The 23,609-nt window shown below is 41.5% G+C and overlaps 1 protein-coding gene across 3 annotated transcripts in view; it reads right to left on the bottom strand.

Annotated features, from left to right (window-relative positions):
• Positions 1-23,609, bottom strand: part of mical3a (microtubule associated monooxygenase, calponin and LIM domain containing 3a) — an 84,121-nt gene that overhangs the window by 27,202 nt on the left and 33,310 nt on the right. The window contains exons 3-24 of one of the 3 annotated variants that reach the window (XM_041996170.1): positions 14,532-14,941; positions 13,829-14,036; positions 13,069-13,185; positions 12,851-12,952; positions 12,150-12,305; positions 11,448-11,548; positions 10,035-10,292; positions 9,815-9,930; positions 9,310-9,436; positions 9,122-9,215; positions 7,239-7,386; positions 5,889-6,085; positions 5,604-5,722; positions 5,426-5,488; positions 5,118-5,285; positions 4,268-4,369; positions 2,304-2,414; positions 1,788-1,844; positions 1,511-1,624; positions 1,278-1,376; positions 764-874; positions 355-456 (exon numbers count right to left, since the gene is read on the bottom strand). In XM_041996170.1, coding sequence (XP_041852104.1) covers positions 355-456; positions 764-874; positions 1,278-1,376; positions 1,511-1,624; positions 1,788-1,844; positions 2,304-2,414; positions 4,268-4,369; positions 5,118-5,285; positions 5,426-5,488; positions 5,604-5,722; positions 5,889-6,085; positions 7,239-7,386; positions 9,122-9,215; positions 9,310-9,436; positions 9,815-9,930; positions 10,035-10,292; positions 11,448-11,548; positions 12,150-12,305; positions 12,851-12,952; positions 13,069-13,185; positions 13,829-14,036; positions 14,532-14,810 — 2,949 coding nt within the window. In that variant the 5' untranslated portion in view covers positions 14,811-14,941. Of the gene's footprint in view, positions 1-354; positions 457-763; positions 875-1,277; positions 1,377-1,510; positions 1,625-1,787; positions 1,845-2,303; positions 2,415-3,656; positions 3,984-4,267; positions 4,370-5,117; positions 5,286-5,425; positions 5,489-5,603; positions 5,723-5,888; positions 6,086-7,238; positions 7,387-9,121; positions 9,216-9,309; positions 9,437-9,814; positions 9,931-10,034; positions 10,293-11,447; positions 11,549-12,149; positions 12,306-12,850; positions 12,953-13,068; positions 13,186-13,828; positions 14,037-14,531; positions 14,942-23,609 lie in introns of those variants that run through there. The other 2 variants (XM_041996169.1, XM_041996168.1) reach the window with 2 other exon arrangements.

Raw genomic sequence — 23,609 nt, 5'->3', positions numbered from 1 at the left:
TGCTCTTCCAAACCAAACAACTACTGTACTAAGGACTAGGGCAAAATAACAATGGAAGTTTAACTAAATACCTTCTAAATCCATCCATCCATTTTCTGCCGCAGCTGCCCCCGCGACCCGACCTTCTTAATGAAAATGCTTTATCAGATTACTCACCATCATTTTAATCACAGCAACCACAATAACCTTTTTCGTCTCACTTCTCAACAAGCAGCAGTCTGAGGCGAGTTTAGTCGTGTTAAGCAACATCTGCAACAAAAGTGAGGGGATGAACCCTCCTGAAAGACCACATGCAGGCGTAGTGTATCAGCATCACGGCACTCCATTCCCTTCCTTCAGGTGCAAAACGTCTACCTGTCTCAAAGAGTCAGATGTGGAGAGAGGAGAATCGGGGGGGCTCTGGGCTCGGGCCAGGTGCCACTGCTCCATAAAAAAACGTGAGGGTTTTTTCTTAGGCTCCTCAAAAGGAGGAAGAGAGCAGAGTTCTTAGCCCTCGTCTGTTCAATGTTTTGCTAAAATATTTGCATGCATTGCTGAACAGATAAAAGTTTTATTAAGATTAACTTAAACTTAAGTCCTGTAGCTTTTAAAGGTGCGCTGGTCAGCTTTATGATGCATGTTGATGTGATTAGCATATTACAGATGAAGGGATGACTGAAATCCCCAAAAAGTGAACTTCATCTTTAATAAAAATATTCCATTTATATATCATATATCCATTTAGAGTGATTTTCAACCATCCGTGTCAATGTGGAAAATTCACCTGTGGTCTGACTGGCTTGCCCTCCAACTGAAAGGCAAGTTGTTCAGCTCTCTCCTGAATACTAAGTACATATACAGGCATTTGGCCGGAGTCCAGAGGCCTTGCCGGCTCCTGCAGAGAGATGATCGATTTAATCACTAAAGGGCTGTACAAAGACAGAACAAGTAGATTATATGTCGGTTTTCTGAAAGCACCAAATAATGCAATCACACGTTCAAACAGCTCGTCAGTGTGATTCAAACTGAGGCCGTTTTGTTTGCCATTGTTTTCAAAATTCTCTGCTTACAGTCTTTAATTCATGCAGCTTGACTAAATAAACAATGAAAGTGATGCCCTGGACTTAGTTTGACAATGCAGCACAAGTTCCTCAAAAAAACTACAGACTGCAGTGGAGATAACACAAAATGAGAAAACTAAAGTAAGTCAAGCTTTCAAGTAAAGTAAAACTTTCACCAGAGCTTATATCTCAGTATGACAGAGGACAAGTCTCAGCCCACAGCAACAGAAACCTAACCTTTCTGGAAGCATCGGGAGAGGATAGCGGTGAACCAGGACTCAGACCTCGGGATAAGTACCACTGATCTAAAAAGAAACGGGAGGGCTTTTTCTTAGGCTTCCAGGAGGGGGAGGGATGGTGGAAAAGGGAGAGTTAGGCACGAAAGAATCATCACGCAGACGCCATGATTTTACTCGTGCAACCAAGCTGCCGTAACTGTCCTCAAAAACATGTCCATGCATGGTGTTCACCTTTGGCGGCTTGTCATATTTGCCCTTAAACTTGGAGATAAGGCGGTCTGCCCTCTCCTGTATACCCGGTATGCGAATGGGTCCTTGGTCAGTTTGCTGCATTGGCCTCCACTCCTGCCAAGTGAGCTCTGTTGAAACTTAACGATGATTTGATTGTAGCTAATGTCTCATGCTTCTAATGTGTTTTAACATTTTATTTAGGGAAACACCTAATTCTGAGACTGACACCCAGATCAGAGACAGTGAATATAAAAATGCATTCACACATGTACTGTACCCCATGTGGCAGAGGCCTTTCGTAGTATTCAAGCTCCTCTTCTTCTGGATGAATATTCTTGGGGTAGAAATGAGCAGACATGCATACAGTATGAGCACTTTTCTTGCCATCAACTGTCATTTAGAGAATTGTTTTTACTGCACAACCTCCGTCAGCGCCTGAAAATATGTTAAAGCAACCCAACGTCTCCTGAGTCTGCAGTAATGTACAAGCTGCTACACCACGACAACATTCCCCGCAACAAGAAAACAAACTGCTCCTCTGATAATGACAGCCTCTACCTACTCACATGGATGTCAACACTCTGGAGCTGTGTAGGAAGTTAACTTTTGGGGGGGTGCAGCACTTTGTTTTTACTTCAGTAACAAACTACAGGGAATCAGAGCTACAACAGCAGACATGATTCTGGGAACTGTGGATAAAAACGAACAGGAGTAAGGGGACACTAAATGGGTCTTCCCTAAATTTGTGAGATAGACAAACGGAAAGAAACGAAGACAGCAGACAGTGTGTCACCTCTGAGTGAAGAGAGAGCGAGGAAGTGGAGGAGGAAGAAGGAAGCAGAATGGTTTTCTTTGGGCAGCTCCGAGAGCCTGAGTTGGACACTTGGTCTGCACCACCTCTGGCCTTGAAAGATGAGGAACAGAAAGGTCAGTTCAACAGAAGATGGTGATAAAAAAGAAAAAAGGATGAGCTACTGCCAAAAGGGAACACAACTCAAGACTGCTACTTATTCTAACTCTACCAGTGTATTAATACTGTATCATCTTATACTTTATAAAACAGGCTTAGCAACACCTGTGGATAGTGTGAACTAATGTGGTGAGGTTTGTTTAACCCACAGCACACTGGCAAACATATTTCCATTCACACACAACCAAAAACATCCATACATAAACACACCGTGTAGTGTGTAAGGGAAAATAAGACGCCTCACAAATAATGAGCAATTTATTTTCAAATCAAGTTTGTTGCAGAAACATTTTGTGATATTGCAATATTACTAACAGTGGTGATTACAGAGAAACTAGATAATTATCATAAATACGCTTGTGGTGCTTTACAGAAAGAGCAATGAAAATTTGGCTTAATGGTATCTAAAAAAAATATGTAAGAACATAAACATTATTTTTCTGTCGCCTCCATTAACTTTAAGCTCAGGTTTTCTACAGCTGGTTACTGAGCAAGACATTTTAAGTCCCTCAGGGCCACCGTAGCTGCATGGCAACAACCTCCAACTTGATTTGTGAGGTCACAGGGAAGTTTAAAAGCAGAAAATGTCAGAAATTCAGCTTTACATTGACACAGTAGCATCTTTTTGCACCGTAAAATGATTATTTTCAATCTATTGTATATTTTTATAATTAGTGCGTTTTTATTTATTTTTTGCTTTTGAGAAGTATCTGCTGTTAACGCCCCAATTCTCCCCTGACGGATCAATCAAGATCTCAATACTTCTACATGGGAATATTAGCTGCCTAACATCTGCTAAGAAAAGCCAGCTAATGCCCATGTGGACTCTACATCACTAGTAGTACAGAAAGACTAGTTTAGCTTCCCAATACCTGCACAGAACTTAAAGGACAACCACCAGCCCTTTCTACACAGAATAAGACACGATGGGCTCTCCATCGTAGCTCCTTAGTTGTCCATAAGGCTTTCAACGCAACCCAGATCGCAGACGTGTTTGGGCCGAATCTGGGCTACTTTTGGCACTTCTGGCTCCATTACAGCTCTGGAAAGTCTTGTCTGGGCCAGAAGTGGACCAGATGTCAGTTACTGGCCTGGATGTGGATTATATTGTCTACTTTATTGCCTACCTTATGGCAATTTTCCTTGTGGGCCACAGGTGGTGGTCATGTGACTGAGTTTTGGGTGCTACACATCTAGTCAACGCCATAAGTCAAGAGCAAATTTGGGCCAAACATTTTTTGCTTTCTGGGGAACGCCCTTTAGTTTGACCTTTGTTTGTCTTGTTTTTGCTCCTATGTGCATTTCCTCTTGCTTCTAGCTTGTAACTTGAGCTGATTTCTATCACTACTGGGCGTAACTTTAGATGTAATGGGATGCTACAGGGTTGGAGAACTATGAGGTCAGTCTAACTAACATTACCTGCTCCCCTCTGTTCGGCAATGTCTGACACTTGATCATTTCTTTGTAGCGAATGCTCAGCTTCTCCTGCTGCTGTGTGCGTCTCTGAACCGGGACAGGAGAAGCAAGGAGGACAGACCATGACTGTGAGGTACCCTCATGTCCCTCAGGTAAACACAAACACACAAAGCTGCACACCTGACTGAGGAGTCAAACAGGTTTTAAACTTGAGCAACTGAGTTTAATTCCTCTGACTCTCAGCCCACAGGGAACGAGAGCTCAGACTAGATCAGGTCAGAGCAAAGCAGCTTTCCCTGCACCGACACATCCTAGGTACACATGGTTAGATCATCAGGCTAGTGGTTAGTCTCTACGGGGATAAAGTTTACCTTTCTCCATGCCGGGACAGGTGCCAGGCGTACTGGCTCATTCATAGGGGTCTGTGGTGGGGAAAGGGGCAAAAGGAGGTCCAGATTGGGCAGAGAGTCCCCCTTTGTGGTCAGGCAAAGATGAGTGACAGTGAGCCAGTAAGATGGACAGAAAATCATGCAAGGCATCATGAAATGGTCCACGATGGGGGGTAAAGCCAGAGAGAAAACAAAAAAAGGAAGTGAATGACATGAGTGGAGTCACAAAGGTTGGAAAATATGTTGAAAGTTAATAACACGGTAAGATGCTTAACACTGACAGAAGATGCATATTTATCACTGCACGTAGAAAAACTGCGTATTAAATGACATGCAGAGGGAAAAACAAAAACAGGGTAAACATTTATTGCATGTAAGAATTCAGTAGTGTCTGAATCAGCTATTTTCATAAGCAGAACCAGGTTTTCCCAGACATGCAGTTATAAAACACCAAGAGTTGCTTTTTTCATCAGAAATCCTGCCCAGTGATTCAATAGCCCACTTCTTCCTCCCACTGCAGCGTTAGCTCTCAGCAGGATGCAAACCAAAGCTCTGCAAAGCACCCAATCAGCTCTGTGACGCCACCTACAACACCCAAGGACAATAACCCACTTGACCAATATTAGCATTCTGCACCACGCTGTCTCACAGCACAAAATCAGCAAGTTACTTTAAATTTTTATTCTAAGGAAAAACAAATCACACTGATTCCGTATAAATAAACTAAAAAAAAAAAAAAAGTCTGGCATCTTTTCCATTTTGCTTTAAATCTTCATTTCCACCACCTGCAGTTGCAACACCGCAAAACCAATCACGCATGTTTCCTCCATACCTGTCTTTTGAGTCCTGCCGACTGAGCAGGAGCGTTCTCCTCAAACTTGGCGAGCAGCTGGGTGGCCATGACCTTCACCTTGTTGTTGTTCCCTACAGCAGCAGAGTCCATTTTTCTCTCCGACAGGATAGCAGGCCTGTCATTGAGACCGGTCCTAGAAACTTCCTCCTGGGGGGAAAGCAGCAAAAACATGCATTTGTGTAAGCTGCTAGCTTTGTTAGCACTAACTAGCTTCTTCTAATGGGATAGATGCTCAAACAACAATCACAAACTCGACATCTGGCTGCTTTGCTGCCAGAAATACTCACATCTTCAGACTGGCTGGTTTTCCTTCTTTTCCCCAAACCATCTACATCCTTCTCTTTTTTGTCCTGTTGATGACATGGCAGGAGTTATTTTAATCCCAAACACAACAAAAATGAGGAAGGACTATTTTAATGCTTCAACAAGGAGAAAGAGGTATCATAAAGCCTTTTTGTCACAGACCTTGGGGTTTCGCTTCCTGGAGATGGCTATGCTCTGACCCAGCTTGCTGAGGAAGCTGATGGGAGACTTGGTGCTCGCTATCAGTGCAGCCTTGTCCTCTGGACTCAAGTTGTGGTTGTCTGAACAGATATCCAGAAAAAAAGGAGATTGTCAACACAGAATGTCAATTCAAAATCCTCTTATTGTTATAAATGATCAGGTTTTTACAGCATCTAGCTGGAAAACAACAACCTCATACCGAGCTAAGAAAAACATTACAGAACAAACAGCATCACCATGTCTCACCTCCAGGTGGCACTGTGTCCTTAAACATCTCATAGAACTGACTGAGGTACATGACCATAGAAAGTTTGTCTGGTTCCACCACAGAAGACATCTCCTTGCCGGTCATACATGGCGAGATGCCAAATTCCTTCTCTGCCACGTCAAAAGCCAACTGGTTGTTTCTCTCCTGGTCTCGCTCATCCAGGGAGTCAAAGTCACTGGAGAGAAAGAAAGAAGAAAGAAAGAGGCGGGAGTTGTAAAAGCACAGTCAAAGATAAGGAGCATTAGATAGTAAAGATGGATTTAAGTTGTAAAGAATTTTTCTTTCTAAAAGAGGCTGCACCAAAACACAAAGGCAAAAATGGACCCATACCGAGATGCAGATGATACAAACAAGCTTCAAGAGAAATGCTGTCCATACACGAGGAAAGCCAACAAGCCGCATGATTTGAAACCAAGGTCTCCAAGCAGCGTGTCACACACTGTCATAAGCCTGTATTAGTTTTTGACAAATAAGCTGAATTTCAGGGGGAAAAGAAAGCGGACGTCTTTTTTCAAGCCACAATAATCCATAAACCTAAAATCTAATCTAAACAAACTTCCTGTAAGCCTGATGAAATATCTCTGTATGCCAGGCTACTGTACGCTTTGTGGAAGGCATTACTGTAAATATCATTATACTCCAGCAGAAAATACCATTAACATGCCTCCCTTTAACATCCATTTAAAAGCATGAGCATTTAAACATCAGAGAGAAGCTTCCACTCAGTCTTTAACCATCCATCTTGTACAAGCGAGCGCAGTTTTACTGAAGAACCTCACTCATTGCTCCATCTCCCCTCCTCCCATCATCTGGCCAATCACAGACAGCAGAGCACAGCAATTCAGAAAGGTCAGGTTGGACATAAACACTAATAGCTTATAATGTTAATTGCCACGTCGCCTCAAGAGGGTTACAGAGTACATTAGGTTAAACGGATGCAGAGATTGCATTGTTTATAGTGTGTGACATGATAAAGAGAGTGTTTATATATGTCTGTATGCAAGAAGAATCAGAAGGGGGTATGAGGAAGGCTCCTTTAAAGGGACCCAAGAGGCTCTCATGGCTGGTCATTGTCACCTAATTTACAGAGATATACAGTCAGAAGCCAAAACCAAAACCAGACTATAAAAATAATTTGTAACCAACACGGACATAAACACAGCAGGCCAGTCATTCCAGGCACGGTAGCGGAGTTAACCCCATCTCTCTAACACTACTGTAGGTAAAAACACTTTGCAGGGTTTGCTCTAGTTCACAAACTGCAAGACCAACCTGCAATCTGGATTTATACACTGTGTGTTCAGTGGGTCCTACTTTCAGTTACTCACATGAGATCTGGTCTGTATCGGTGAATGAGGGCACACAGCGCCAGGCCGCTCTTCCAAGACATGGTAAGGTCTGTTACATTAACATTCCTGTATCCCTCCGTTTGTCTCTGGCACCAGTTGAGTAGTTTACTGGATCGAGCTATGGATTCTGGTGTGCAGAAGAGAGGATAAGAAGCTTGTCGTTAAAGCAGCAGGATGAAGAGAATCTGGATTAAACATGGAAAGGAAAAAGATCTGTTTCTGTGCAGCACACATCTCTTGCTGGGCAATCTTGCTGAGTACTAGATCATAAAGTTTGGTCATCCACGGCCTCATAATCAATGTTAGTAGCAGCTTCAACCAGCCACTTGAGAAATATTACAAACCATGAGATGTAAACTGTTTGACTGATGCAAGGATGCAAATAAGAGGTTAGGAGAGGATGCAGAACTCACAGGGAAACTTAACAACAACCAAAAGTCCCTTTACAAGTTAAATGCAGCCAGGAAGCTCAAATGAGGCCATCACTGACTGGGTTAGTGCACGCAGAGGGGATTTTATCGGCTATGCAATCAGTTCCATCATTCCACCGCTCCTTTCTGTTTATTCAGACATGAAAATGTGGCAGGTTAAGATTTAAAACTGGAAATCCTGAAGAACAACACCATGCATTCGGACTTTGTGTTACCTTGCAACTGCTTGTCAAGCAGGTAATTGTCTGGAGTGAAAATAATTCATTATTACATTTTGGCAAATCCTACACTGGTCACACAGCATATTGAGGTTTTACTTCAGGCAGCACTAAAACAGTGTGTAACCCTGATCCCAAACTCCACATCACTGACTCAGAGCTTCAGAGCTGCAGGCAGTGTTGGGTAGTAATTCCATTACTTTTGTCAGTAATACTCTAATGCATTACTCTTTAAATAAAGTAGCTCAGTTCCCGTTGCCCTACGGTGCGATTGTCCATTACTAGCTAAATAAATTCATTTCGGCCAGCAGCTGTAAGCTTCTTCCTGTTTACAGCGGTGTTGCTAAGTCCGTTTGTTCGGCTAATTTTTTTGTGAAATCGCTTGTAAATATCATCATTCGCAGGATTTTGGCCTTATTTTCTTAAGTGTAGTGAAGCCCTCCTGATTCTCTCACAGCTGTCCATAAAACAGTAACCCCTGGATGCGGAACGGGAAATGTGAACGCAACAGTCCTTTTTCCAGGAACTAGTGTTCACAGCCCCTTTTCCTTGGTTACCGTGGGCATCCCAACCGGCACGCCACTACACACGCACGCGCACAACTTCACTTGACAGAGACAATGCCGGCAAATAACTAAGGACATATGTAAATAAAATCTATGTAATAGAGTAGGAGAAATGCAGCATGGATTTAATTTCTGAGCAGCTGTTTTATTACTTTTTATTTTTATCTTTTTTTATTTATTTATGTTTTCCAACCATCTGCTGGCCTGACTTCAATAAATTACTGTTGAAAAATTACTTTGTGTTTGAATTTGTTTTCTATGTTGTACAGGTAATGAAGTTATAAGGGATTTTTAAGAATGTTCTTTTATAAAAGTAAGTAAATAGTTACTTTTGACAGTAAAGCCTTACTTTACTTTTTGGCATAAGTAATCAACAAAGTAACTAGTTACTTTTTGAATGAAGTAACTAGTAAAGGTAACTAGTTATTGTTTTTTTGCATTAACTAGCACAACACTGGTTGCAGGTAAGTAGGGTGAGGTTTAAGTCCCACAATTGGAAGGGTGTGTTTCCAAAGAGATCTGACTCTGATGATTAAGAGAACATAGTTACGAGAGCAGACAGCTACATGATGAAGCCTTAAGGTGGAGATTGAGATCAGGGGTTGATTTTTTTCTGTCTATGAAAACAAAGCTTAGAAGGTACAAACCGTTTCTGGCCAACTTTGGCGTTGACGAGTTGATCACATTCTCAATTTCAATACGAATTTCTCTGCACTCCCCCGTGTCAAAGAGGTGCCTCACCTGTAACAGTTTGATCATATGTGTGAGATTTCAGACATTTTCTGTTGTGTATTGGATTAAAAGTTTCTTGTGTTTTGTCACTGCTCATATTCACCTGACTGGGCTTGAGGAAGTTAAGGCTAATGTTGGGGTAGCGTGTGGTAGGATCCACGCTATAATGGCTGAAGTTCTTACTGACGTTTTCCGGTGTGGTCTGAGGCAGAAGTCGGTAAATGCTCTCCCTAAAGCACAGAGGAGCAAATTTAAACATCTTTCCCCTATCCTGGACAAGCAGAGACTAATTGAGGGAAATACAACAGGACAACATTAACAAATCATTAACGCTGTTATCTTAGGGCACAGAGAGAGATACTACAGAACCATGGAGTCACATTCCATCCAGGCCTTATGACAGCCTCTTATCCCATTAGTACTAGAAGAGGTGGGACTGAAGCTTTAAATCCCATACAGGCACATTTCCTAGAAAAGCACTTAGAGATAAAAGGGTGTGCCTGAAGTGCAAGAGTATATGTGTGACTATTTGTACATGAGTGTGTGAACGTGAGTGCTAGAACAGACAGAATCTTGGTGTGTGTGCATCGATGTTTCCACATCCTCACCTCTCAGCCAGAACCTCTAAAGGAGATTTTCCCTGAGCCCAGCTCTTCACCATCCAGGCTGAGTCCATGGCTGCCAGGAACCCTCGGGCGATGCCAGTGCCCATGGGCCAGAAGGGCTGGAGACAACAGCAAACACATTCAATAACCAAATATGACAACAGAGGAGCACCGGCGTAACAACGAAGACAACTTGAGAATTTTACAACTGAAAAAAACTCACCTCTAATAGGCTGTCGCCTACGAGTGCCACCAGCAGCTTGTGGCCATTACGCTGGCGCACCATGGCGGCGTTTTCTGAGGCGTACATGCAGGTGAAGTCAAACATGGCTACGTCAGGCTGGCCATAATGGTTGATGGCAAAGTCCAGAGTGGGCAGCTGGTGGTTGGTGGAGAAATCCGCTGCCTCACGTGCATAAGACAGCAAAGCAGCCTGGTCTACGTTAGCTCTGGACAGCAGAAGCTCCGTGTCTGCGTAATCCTGCAGGACAAAAGGAGGAGGTTGGATTGGAAGTCATCAAATGACATGAAACAGTTGCAGACTGAACAACAAGCAGATAAAATAGCAAGAAACTTCTCATTTAATCCACCCACAAACCAGCAGTTACAGCAAAATCCTTTATTTTCCATATCGATTGCATATTTTCTTCCAAATTTGTTTACATTAAATGGAAAGATAGTCCTTGCATATTCAAATATCCACATACCTCCACCTTGGCTCTCACCCTGCTGGTATAATTTGAAGCAGACAGTGACTTTACCACATAGTCATGGGGAAAGTATGGAATGAACGCTACCATTCACAAGTCTTTCTAACATGTAGCTTCAAATCACTGCATGCTTTCAGTGTTTTCATAGAGGGCAGTGAAAGGTACATCCTTCCACCCTCAAGCTTAGTGGTGCTCCAGTAGCTCTGGCAAAGGTGGGTGAGAGGGAGATCAGGGCGGTGGAAGATAAGAACTGTGCACCACAGCGTTGATCTCTAATGAAAGGCCTCTGTTCTGCAGTGCTTTCCACCCTTCCTCTATTCCTTTTCTATTTATTTTCCTCTAGTTATTTTTATCACTTGTATTAAAGTGGAATTTCCAGAAGATTCTTAACAGTAAAATATTCCTTCATAATCCAAATCCTAGCCGGCTCCATAACTCACGTTTGTGTACAGTAAACTAAAACCTTACAAATGTTTTCAGCTAAGCATGTTCTGCCCATGCATGAAAATTAATGAGAGGATTGTTTGAAGGACACGTCTTAGGCTCCAAAACACACCTTCAGTTGTGCTGGCCACGACGACAGACATGTAAAAAGGTCTTTCCTGTTTCCTGTGGAATGTGCCCAGGGAAAGGAAACTACCGTGCATAGGCTACTGTAGTGGGGACAACAAACCCTCAGTAAAGCGTCTGAGCTGGCAGCCTGTTCCTGAACGCTGTTGGCTACGTTAGACAATTAGTGTAATGCTGGACCAAATCACAGAGACAATTGAAAGAATTTTATAAATAAAGAGAAAAAACTGCAATTTTTTCAATGCATGAATTTTATGCCTTTATGTCTACATCAGAGACAGAAAAATAGATTCAATAATTGTTTCTCAAACATGCACACGAACTCCTCACTGAGCTGTGGGGCTTTGATCACTCACATGCAGAATGACTCCTTTCTCCAGCAGGCTCTGTTTTTTGGCAGTCATCACAAAGTAATGTGTGTCATCCTTGTAGTAGACAATATTTTCCAGGTCAATACCTAAAACGGCCAGTAAAAAGACATCATGTCACATACCAAACAGTCATTTTCCTTCTCCTGTCGTCATCTGAGAACAAGAGCTGCAATTACGCGACTCAGAGCACATGGCAGGGGACGTTGCTGTGTCAGCGATGAAATGTGGCGGGTTTGGCATCAAATCTAAGCATTTTAACTGGGTCTGCTGGTGAATTCAAAACCGTTATCAAAAGGATGAGCAAGTTGTCCCATTTACTTTTATGTTTTGGCATCAGCTCCTTCTAGGAACTAACTGGAAATCTTACAATGAACAAAATCAGCAAAAAAAAAAAAAAAAAGATTTTTTTTAAAAATCCATTTAGATGTATTTGGCTTTTTGTAATGTTATTTAAAAGAATCCACACTGCCTGAGTGAAAATAATAATAGTAAGGTAAAGTCCCCAATGGTGTCAATCATTGCCACTTCTACAGTTGTCATGGTTACTCTTGCGTAGGTGACAGTCTCTTATGAATGGGAGGCATTTCAGGGCAGAGAGATTTAATGAGGGATATCCAACTTATTTGTCCAAATTAAACAAGAATAAACATTTAAAATGCATCCTCTAGAGGAAACCTAATGACTGACCTGTTGCTTCTCTGAGATCTTGAAAGAACTTCTGATTGAAGATGAAGGCCACACCGCTGATCTCCTCAACCTTGGCCTCTGCAGTTGTATTCCTGTTGATGAAGTTCGCAGTGATGGCAATGGCGAGCTTGCCCCGAAATTCCTTACGCCGAAACCCTGAGGAAGGAGTTGTAGCATTAAGGTCATACTGTACCTTTAAATGGAAGCAGATGTTCTGTATCAGAACATCATAAACAGCTGCATGAATGTGTTTGATGGTTACTGCTTATCCCAGGGGAGCATGTAGCTTTCTTTCATTGATGCAGCAGCAAGTAATACAGAGAGGGGTCATGGTACTCTACTCCACAGGGGGTCCTTTTGCCGGTGTGGCAGCATGTGAGGCCCCAGCACTCACAAAGGAAACAGACAGCCAATTCAACAATTCCTATTGTGCTCTGCCAAGAGAGCAACTGCTCCTCTGAAGTTAAATGTTGCAGCTAGATGCAAACAAACACATGCACAGATGTGCACAAATGCTCTTTCATTCATGAGGAACAGAGTGATGTCAGCTACCAATCCACAGCTGTACACAAATGACATCACAGCCATTCTGACTGAGCGCTTAGAAAAAATAAACAGTGCCGTTTGTGTATGTCTGTGTTTATTCAAGAGAAAATGTGCAGCTCTAATACTGTTCTTCCATCTTGTGCATGCAAACTTGCCTGGTAGTGTGTTTCTCCTTCCATCTGCTCCAATGATGACATCGAACTCCAGCTCACTGACAGGGTGTGTCTTGGGGTGGACCTCAGCTCTCCAGCCTATTCCTAAGAAAAACACAGTATATGTAATCAGAGAGAAATGCATCCACAGAGAAAGGCTTACTGTCTCAGACAGATTGCCCTCCACACGGCCTTGTGAATCAGCAGCTTCATTCACTTACGCTCACTCTCTTGGTCTTCTGGGGGTTCGATAAGACCCTTAAACTCTACGTTGACATGGATTTCAATGCCAACCAGGAGAGCCATCTTGAGCAGCATTAGCTGAAGCTGACGAATACCTACGATACAGACATATAGAGATACAGAGATGCAGAGGGTGTTTCAATGACATCCTGACACTTAAAGGTCCTATTTTATGCTAAATTCACTTTCTAAAGGTTTTCTGACAGTTATATGTATCCTCACAGTCTGTGTATGATGCCCAAAAATGAGAAAATTCAGTCACATCTCTCCCCTGCTTGCTCCAATTTCTAGCAATTTCTAGCAAATGTGTGTGATAAATGAGTGAGTCTGAGATCTTTCCCTTTGTGGCATCACGAAGGGACAAACCACTTCCTTGGGTAGTTGATACTGCCATTGACCCGCCCACCCCGGCTAGCTGAGCCTGCCCTCTAAAATCACCAAGCGGGTGCCAGTGAAAGCCGGATCCTCTCTAAGAAAAGGGCGTGGACAGGCACCGCTTATGAACATTTAAAGGTTCAAACACAGAAAGAGCCCGTACTCATTAGAGCTCACTAGAGCTACTTTTGGAATGGCTGAAATTAAGGACCAAGGCCGAATTTGGGGTATTACACTTTGGAACCAATGTTGTTGGACCTCTGATATCCATATGAAATTGTTAAAAACCTTCTTATATGCACAGCAAGTCACCTCCTACATGCAACTGTAAACACTGCGGAGCAGAAAATCATTTCTACTCACTGATATGATCGATAGCACCAGCACAGAACTTCCCATAGAACTTCTTGGCCCCGAGGCCCCTGAGGTCTTGTATGGTGAAGGGCCAGAGGTGGAGCACATTGTTTCTAGAGAAGGCATCTCTCTTCTCCAGAATCACCACTTTGGCCCCCAAAAAAGCCAACTCGATGGCTGTACGTAAGCCACATGGCCCCGCACCGATGATCAGACACTGAAAACAGACAGATGCAAATGAGACAAACAGGTTTTTAGACAGATGTCAACCATGTACATGGAAAAACAACTCACTTCTCATCTTTCACTCTCAAATCAGCTCTGATTTGCATCTGTACTTGATTAGCAAAGAATGATAAAATGCTTGCTTTTTCACACAACACAAATTAGAAAAAAAGATGGAAAAATGAATGACTTAGAGAAAATTGTACTTTTCTGTATTAATACAGGTAATGTATTGGTTTTATTTCTCATTTTGGAGTCAGTTACTTACATACTGCAGCATGTTTAAGTCTGAAATAAATAACTTTCTTAACCAAAGTAATAAAAGTGTCCTTGCACTTTTCTGTCCTCACTCTGTGGTCTGCTTGGTAAAACATGAGCATCACATTACACGACTCTTAAGACACTGAGGATCACATTTTTAATTCTGCCACTTCTCACTGGAAAATGAAGCCACCTGTTAAAGCTTCTGCTGAATTATCAGGTTTACCTTTGAGTTGGAACAAGCACGTCCCTTCTTATACTCCTTATGGCTGGCTCTCTTGTCCAACTTTGCCCAGAGAGCCTTCGCCTTCCAGTAGTTAAGTTTGGACTTGAGCTTGTGGTAGAAGATCCTGTGTTCACTGGGCTTTACTTCCAGGTGTTCGCACAGCTCCTGGAAGGCCTTGAGCGTGCCTTTGCAGGTGCTCGCCTGGACAAAGTTGTCAAACAGGACATGGGATTGGTTCACCCCATCTCCTCCGGCTGCACAGGCTCCTCCATCCCCCATGGTCCAGACTCACGCAGGGCTGTGAGGGCCCTTCACCCCCTCCAAGGCAGGGGACTCTGGGTCCAGCCCCAGCCCTGTGACAGCCTCTCACCGGTGGAGGGCTTTAACTCCCAGCCTCAAGCATCTTCGTTCTATCCAACAGGGAGAGAAGTAAAACCAAGTGTGAACATCTACGGCTGTATGAAACAATAAGGTTTAAAAGCTTTTATGCCATCTTAATTAAATATACCCCAAAACCTGGATAAAACAAATAAATAATAGCTATGATTAAAAACAGCTGTCAAAGCAACAGCTAATACCCCTGCAGCTGAATGATCTGTCACACTCAAAATAGAGTCACTGGACACTGGAAGGGCACTGAACCCACACAAAGCCAAACAGGAAACACATAAGGCACAAGTGTACGGATACGTCTGTGTCAAAATGACTCCAGACAGACTCCAGGCACAGGAAATAGCCAGTTAATCCCAAAACACCACGAAACAATACACAATCACACAAATCTAAGAGAATCACCTGGAACTAGACACCGAATTTCGACAAGGCCAGAGGTATCCGCAATTTTCTACACAAATATTTTGTGCATGAAGTAGTTATTTCATATCTTTTCTGCTTACCAGCCCTCAGGAGCACAAGTTCATTCATGTTTTCTGGCTTGTATAGCTTTCCTGACGCAAGTTAGATATCTTGATGAGGTCTACCTTAGCATTTGACAGAAACAGCCTCTAAATGTCATCTTCACTCTATAAAATCAACCCATTAAGGAGATAATGGGTTGAGAACGGAGAAAACAGAGAAATTGTGATGATTACTAGAAAAAATATGTGGTGGATGTGGTCCCTCTGCTGCTCTGTTTTTATTAGCACTGCAGAAAAATAACAGATTTTTTTCTGGCTTGTGAACAAACTAACAAAAAGGATAATTTAAATGAGTTTTACTTCACTGACCATCTGATCCACCAGTTACTATGTAGAAAGAAAAGAAAAATGATTGTTCATTAGTAAAGAATGAATGAATACTAGGAAAATAAGCAAAATCACACGTGTTTTTTGTTACATGATGTGCAAAAGCAGACTGAGGAGTTTGATATTACATTTCATTTGATTTACAGTCCGGTTTCACATGAAGCGCAAAGGTCACTACTAGGGCTGGGCGATATGGCCTAAAAATAAAATCTCCGATTTTTTATAACCAAATCCGATTTCCGATTTTAATCGATTTTTTTCCTTTTCTTTTACAAAACATAAATAAACTTATTAAAAACATTCATTTGTTTATATAGATGAATGCTAGCAAAAATAAAGCATATAATGTCATAGCTCTTCCACCATATAAACGACTTCATATCTTACATTGAAATATGCGACACAATGCATCCGTGATCTCTTTCCATCTGGATCCTTATCGTACAGGATCCACTGCAGAAATTATTCCCCTGATGAAGGTTGTCTCTTAACTAGAGTTTGTGGGTTAAGTTGATTTCTGCAGCTCAGAGAGCAGCATTTCTCACTGCAGTTATAAGCACAGCTAAATCCCAGGCGTGAGTGACGGTCACTTTACTGAAAATCTGTCAAACACCGTTCTGGTGTGGAGGGAGGGCTAAGTCTGCTGCTAACTAACTATGGAAAAAAATCCTGATTTTCAAAAAAATTAATCTCCAGAAATGGAAAATTCGATTTATCGATTTTATCGATTAATCGCCCAGCCCTAGTCACTACACAAATAGGGTTGGGCATTGTTGAATTTGAACGATTCCAGCTCCGATTCAGTGTTTCGATTCCGATTATTTTAAGAGTCAGAGTCAAAAAAGTTTACATGTTTTAACTTCATCATTCCCACCTGATCGCCGGTGACCCGGTCACCATTTTGTTCTATAAACTCTAAAACTTCTCCAATAACAGTTTTGTCAATACAGGCATGCTATACCTTGTTAGGAAGCTTTCATTCTCCACAACTGAGCCACATAATTTATTTTACAGTATTCCTAAACACCCAAACACAGTTAGTGAAAGAAACACTACGGCTAGCAACAGAGCTAACAGGACTTCCTGTTCCGTGGTAATGACATCACAATATCAATCTATTCCATGATCAACTTTATTACTTTTCCAGAGGAAGGTCCAGTGTCCAGTGTGGGTCCAATTAAAAAACCACAAAATTATTCCAAGTTATGTATTTTCCCAGCATATGGCATACGACTGTGTCTGCAAACTCCTTCATAAATAAAATCAAATTTGCGGTCCGACAGCCATGTGACCTTTCAGTGAACCCAGTGTTGTTGGGTGCGTTTGTATTCCTCACCTTTCTGGCCAAAAAAGTGTGCCCACTGTTTTATGTGGCATTTTCATCCCAGGACACCTGGAGATACACAACAAGCGCTCCCTGCTTGACCAGCCAAAACGTATGCGCTCCTTTTCTTTGAGGCCTGAAAATTTCTGTCATTCATGCCAATCACTTATGTAGCCAATCACTGGGCGGTAATGCAAACACTTCCAATTCTTCTTTCATCGATGTTCGGCTGCTTCGTCTTCCGGTCGGCGGACCGGGTATCGAAATTAGGAATCGAAATTTAAAAATCTGAAGGACTCTAGGAGAATTGGAAAGTAAGACCTGGTACCAGTCGATGCTCAATGCTCGATACCCAACCCTATGCACCTAAGTGCTCTCCATCACTTTTACTGACATGTCTGAATAAAACCACAAGGAATATTGAATATAAATGATTGCATACCACTGATTTAACAGATGGCTGAACCCAAAGATGCTATATTTACGTTTGAATAGGCTAAATAGCTTTCAAGTTGCTGAGAGGCCTAAAAGTCAAGTCAAGACTCTGGGCTTCAGTTAAGGTATAATATAAGGTTATTGATCTAAGATGGGCAGCAAATTGTAGGGAGGTTAAATATTTATGTTGAGGACCTAATCTTTGTAAAGAAAACTCAAATCTATGATTATACAGAACATATATGAATACAATATTGAAAGCATAGTCCAGAAGTCTGAGCTAGTTCATGAAAACGAATGTAGTCCCAGTCCCAGTGGCAACAGCTGAAGAAAGGAAGGCAGGTACAGAGGTCAGCTGGCCTCCTTTTCACACCCTGCCAACTCTTCTCTGCAGTAAAAACAGCAGGCCTCTGGTTTGGCTCTGCCTCAGTCAGGACTGCAGGCTGCAGTGCCAATGCACACAGAAAGCGCCATTTCCACAGCATTATCATTTCCTCTGTGGATGCACATGCATGACCTGATCGTAAAAAGGTTTTCACAAACCTTAAAAGTCATCAGCACAGACAAGAGCTTGAGAGAACTACGCAAGCAACGAGTAGCAGCCATGAGACTCAGGTGCCACACCCTTAAAAGTTTTTTTTTAACAGCAAATGGTCTAACATCTCTAACCCTGGTATGTTAAAGATGAGTAACTCTGCCTCACAGAAGTACTTAGAAAGGTGGTTATTCATATTTTGGAGGAAACATTCAGGGCCAAGCATGCAAAATGACATAACAGCAGCCTCCCACAGAGACCAATATGCACACTTACTGGTGATAGAAGAAGCTGACAAAGAACACACATGCAGTGCATGTTAAGTACGGCTCAGGTTAGCGAATATCTCCACTCATGAATGAATGAATAAATAAATATGTGATGAAGAAAAAGAAACAAGCATATCCAGTTCTGGCTTATTCTTAAGGCATTTGGATGAGCTGCAGGATTTCAAGCATCCACAGCATTCACACACACATGCCAATCCTCACACACAAACACACACACACGCACTCAGCATTCCCCTCGTACGCACACTCATCCACACAGAGCATGCCTTTGCTTTTTACTGGTTGCATTGCGTCATACACTAATCTAAAAATAGACCCAGAGATTAGGCCACTAGGCTACGTGTTTCACAGCAATGCTTCAAAATAACAAGCAAAGCAACTATCAGCCCGGACAAATATTCACATCATGTATGTGTGTGTATCTAAATCCTCGTTTTGGCTGCAAATTTTGATTTTATTTAACTCCTATCTACTGTGGTGACAGTAGAGTTTGCCTGCATCTTATTTCATTTTTATTTAGTGATCTACGTCACAAACTAAAAACAGTCAATCAATAGAAACAGGATAAGTAAAATACATAGGCAAAAATTAATTTTCCCATCAGAATTTAAGAGCAGATGACTGAGGAGTAGATTCCCCGCCTCCAGAGATGCTCGGAATAACTGGGATGCCTGGACTGACAGAAAGCTTGTATCTAAGCAAGTGTCCTCTGTCAGCTTCCAGCTCAGAGATGGCTGATGTTCAGAGAAAGGAGATTAGGTACTAACCGAGTCTGCCTCCATCTCAGTCTATCACGCCTCCAGCCATCAATCAGTGGACTCAGCAGAGAGCAGGATGAAGTGCAGGAAACTACGAGATCCACAGTAACAGCTTTACAAACAGAACATCGAGTCTATTAAGCTGCAATGGCACAAATCATTTCAATATTTCTTAAAACATTTGATTAGCTGCTTCTATTTGCCAAGTCGGGATAACGTCTGGATTTGTGCTCCATAGTTAATGATCATGCTAATGTAGCGTGTGCTCTTCCCACGATAGTGGCTGATTATGGCGGCATTACAGTAGCACTATAGCAGTAATTACAGAGCAATGTCACAACAGGTGTGGTCCATCTGTGGACTCCCTTTAGGCTGTGAAAACATCATAAAGTAGATAACTCCTTTCCACTATTTGTTAGTCATGATATGTGCAAAAGTTATGATGCAACCTGAAGAAATCCCTGGTATCAGCTGAGCTGGTTCTATAAAGACCTGCTCTGATGCTGCGTAGCCAGGAAGCCAAGTTTCTGTCTGAAACATTTTAAAATCCAGATTACAGTGTGTTTTTAAGGTGTCTTTGTTTTTAAGTTGTTTTAATCTTAATATCATCAGTCTAGCTTACAAACTCTGTTTTAAGTAGTCGGTACGCAGCGTTTCTCATTCAGTATTCCTGAATAGTAGGGCTGCAACAATTAGTCGACGTTGTCGACAATAGTCAACAATAAAAATAGTCGACAACGAATTTAGCCGTCGACTATTGTCGGCTAAAAACAAAAAACACAAAAAAACTACAGAGTGAGACATCGTCTTCTAATCCTATCTCTGCTGAGTGTTGCACAATGCACATGCGCAAAGAGAGGGAAAAAAAACAGAGTGAGACATCGTCTTCTTTTTTTTTTTTATCTCTGCTGAGAGTTGCACATGCGCCATAAAGTCCGCCAGGGGCAAAATATGGTGCCAGACCAGGGAGGAAAACCGCGGCGGAGAACGTTAAAAGTCTGGGATAACTTCACGTTAAACTTACAAAATAAATTAAATACATGTGAGATTTGTAAAGCAGACCTTGTGTACCACGGAAGTATGTCTGCAATGCTCGAACATTTAAAGAGGAGGCACGGCGGACTTACTTAACAACCTCATGCAAGATTTCAAAGCTGAAAGTGAAATAAGATCCATATATAATAATTATGAGATACATAATCCGATTGGTCGACAAGTCGTTTTAATAGTGAGTGACTAATCGACCATCAAAATAGTCATTAGTTGCAGCCCTACTGAATAGTAGTGCAAACTGGATTTATACGTGTCATTTTGAATGGGATCTGCTGTAAAAACACCGGCTGGCTATGTTAGAAGATCAAACTATGAACACACTGCTGTTTTAAAGCAGCACTACTGTGATAGATTTTCATACTTTGGCGCCCCGTAACGACGGCTAAGTCGGCATCCGTCTTGCATCCTGTCTCTTCTCTGAGTTTCTCCAGCTGCTAAAATCCAGGCTGATGTTGACTCTTGCCATCTTGTTATGTCTTTATTTCTTTTTCTCGCTTCCTCAGATAGAGGTCATACCCACAGTCTAAATACCAAAACACAAATAAAACTTCTGCTGAATAAATAAAACAAGGTTTTTAATTATTTCCTTTAAAAGGCAAGGCAAGTTGATTTGTATAGTACATTTCAGGTACAAGACTATTCAAAGTGCTTTACATAAGACAGCGGGGTACATAATTACAGCGGGGTGCAGGAAGCAATAAAAAGTGCATTAAAACTTTAAAAGAAATAAAAGAAAAAAAACAGGGGGAAAGCACAAATCATTACCTTTGAATATAGCCAGGCTCACCATGCAATCTTCGTTTAGTCTTTGTGTTAAGCTACACTATCACTCCCTTAGCAATACTTTCATTCTTTAAATCTTTCAATCCTATACAATTCCTGACAAGAAAAAATATCTATAGCCCAAACAAATAAAATCATAAATGCAAGTATTAAATTAACTTATTTTCATTATCATTTGATCATTTAAGCATGAGCAAAAATGTTAAATATTTTTCAGTTTCAAGTCCTTCGGATGTAAGTTTGTGTTTTATATTGTAAAAAATGTAAATGTTGTTCTAAATACAACAGCTGTTGCTGCATGTCTGATACATCAGCATCAGCAGACTCAATGTGCCCATATTTAGCCACGTATTCTACTATCAGAAGAGCAAAACCGTCTTTGGTTTACAGCCCTTCAGACGGATCATCATTCTAAAGAAAAACATGGTATGTCAACAGAGTAATAAAAGTCACAGAGCCAAAGTCAACAGAGTGACTGGCTGATGTCAGAGTAGAGTAAATGTGACTAACCTGAAACTTACAACCATAAAGATACGAGCTGACTGACATTTCACTTGGTGTCTTTGTTCTGCTTTTATGTTTATGTTATTGAATAATGTGTGACCAAATGTTAAATCCAATACAGGAATGCCAACATTTCAGCTTTAGTGTCTCGACGCCAACATCTCACTAATTACAGACAAAATAAGTCTAAACTGGCTGATCGATGGTCGCGACAGAAAACTATCTGCTTCTGGTCACAAGGCGATCAGTCGGTGCACCGTTGGATTAGACACCAAATGAAATGATCAAAAAGAAATTAATTAAATCCCAATGTAGATATTCTGTTAATCAATAATCTCCTATAAAGCTGTCAGAAGTGGAGACACGTGCATGCAGCATCCTGTATGTGTGTCATCACAGGTACCGTGTGTCAGTGTTCTCTCTTTTCTGTCTGATGACTGACTAGAAAATTCTATTCTATTCTATTCTACTCTACAGTCATTTAGCAGATGCTTTTATCCACCAGAAAATGATGCTGAATCCCTGAAATAGAATCTCTTCATGGTTTAATTAAAAAGCACTTGATGACTTTTTTTTTTTGCAAACTATCTTCAATTAAAATGAATCTTTAAATGAAGCCAACACACCCGCGTTGTATCTATCATGCTAGTAGACATATAAAGAGCAAAATACTAGTCAACGTTTATAGAACAGGCCAGTTCAGAAGACAACTCCAGCTAAACTTGACCTTAGATCATCTCCTTTCGAAGGTTAATGTAATTGCAAAGCAGAGCTCAACTGGTCCCAGTTTACTCGTTTCTGCTGCCAAGACAATCCTTCATTCTTCCCAAAAGAAACAGGTCTGAATCCGAGCCGCATCGTGCTTCCAAATCTAAATCGACTGGATCAAACCTCTTCGAACCATGTCAGGGAAATTTAAAGCAGATAAGAAAATACATTAAAAAAAATAACTCAAAGATCTCAGAAAGATAAATACATATGAAATAAAAAGTCTCATGAAATGTGTATCAGCAACACTTTCAGTCGAGTATGGGTACAGGCTCAGGCTTCCTGCCAGCCAAAGAAACCTCTTCCAAAGCCATTTCTCCCACCTTCAGGCCTTACACGACTAAAGCAGGCTTTTCAGTTATGCAGCCATGACTAGGAAGAACCACGAAAAGGAAGGTTGAAAAACGCAACTCTGCAGCACAGCTTGTATTCCATCTGTGCTATCAGCTGCACCACTCATAAAAATCTTCATGGGTTTTCAACATTTGGTTATCTCTGTTGTCCATTTGTATATCTCACAGCTGAGTGTGCAGCGAGAGGTGGCCTGTATCTGATTACTCATACGCTTAAATCCATCCTTCACAGAGAACTAGAAGTTGTAATCTGAGATCAGTAGGAAACACACAGTCAACACAGACAAGTCTCCAAGGATTAGTCATGACCGGTGTGGAATGGAGGCAGGCAGGGGAAGGTGAAAGCCAGAAAGGCAAAGAGATGATTCCTCAAACACTCATCTGGACCACTGTAACACATTTCTTTTTTTTATTATCACAATAGAGGAGATATCAAATTCAACACTGAAAAATAGAAGAAATGAACATCTGGAAAGGATTTAGCCCCCCCCCCCAACAGCATCCAACATGTCAGTCAATGTTTTTTATGACAAAGCAAACATCTCTCTGCATGTTAATCCACAAGGAATGATAGACAGGAATCAAAACAGCCGTGCTGTGACATGAAAACTAACCGTGAAGGCCTCAGAAGTTAATCGTACGTTTAACACACAAAGGCTGAACCCCGGTATGTTTTTTATTCTGGCAGGCCATGGGAAACCTACAGTCCAACTCTGACCCGACAACTCGCCTCGCACCCACATATTCATTTCAAAGCTAATGTTTGACTCCAAGATGCTCCACAAACAAAATTCCTGATTAAATTTAACAAAAAAGAAGGTGAAAAATAAGAAAAAAACAGGATGAAAAATGAGCTAATCTTCATCTTACTGGCATTCTGTTGTGTTTCTAATGGAATGAAATGAACTGAGCGGCTGGAAACTGGGTTGATGCTTTTAAAAAGATAATGTATAGTGCAAAGATATAACAAATGGATTGATTTATGGATGATTGCTGATTATATTTACTTTGTGACAAAGACGCGGCCATCT

Source organism: Melanotaenia boesemani, chromosome 10, assembly GCF_017639745.1.
Source record: "Melanotaenia boesemani isolate fMelBoe1 chromosome 10, fMelBoe1.pri, whole genome shotgun sequence".
Classification (NCBI taxonomy): domain Eukaryota; kingdom Metazoa; phylum Chordata; class Actinopteri; order Atheriniformes; family Melanotaeniidae; genus Melanotaenia; species Melanotaenia boesemani.
Note: the sequence above shows the minus strand (reverse complement) of the source record. Positions and strands in the feature narration are given on the sequence as shown.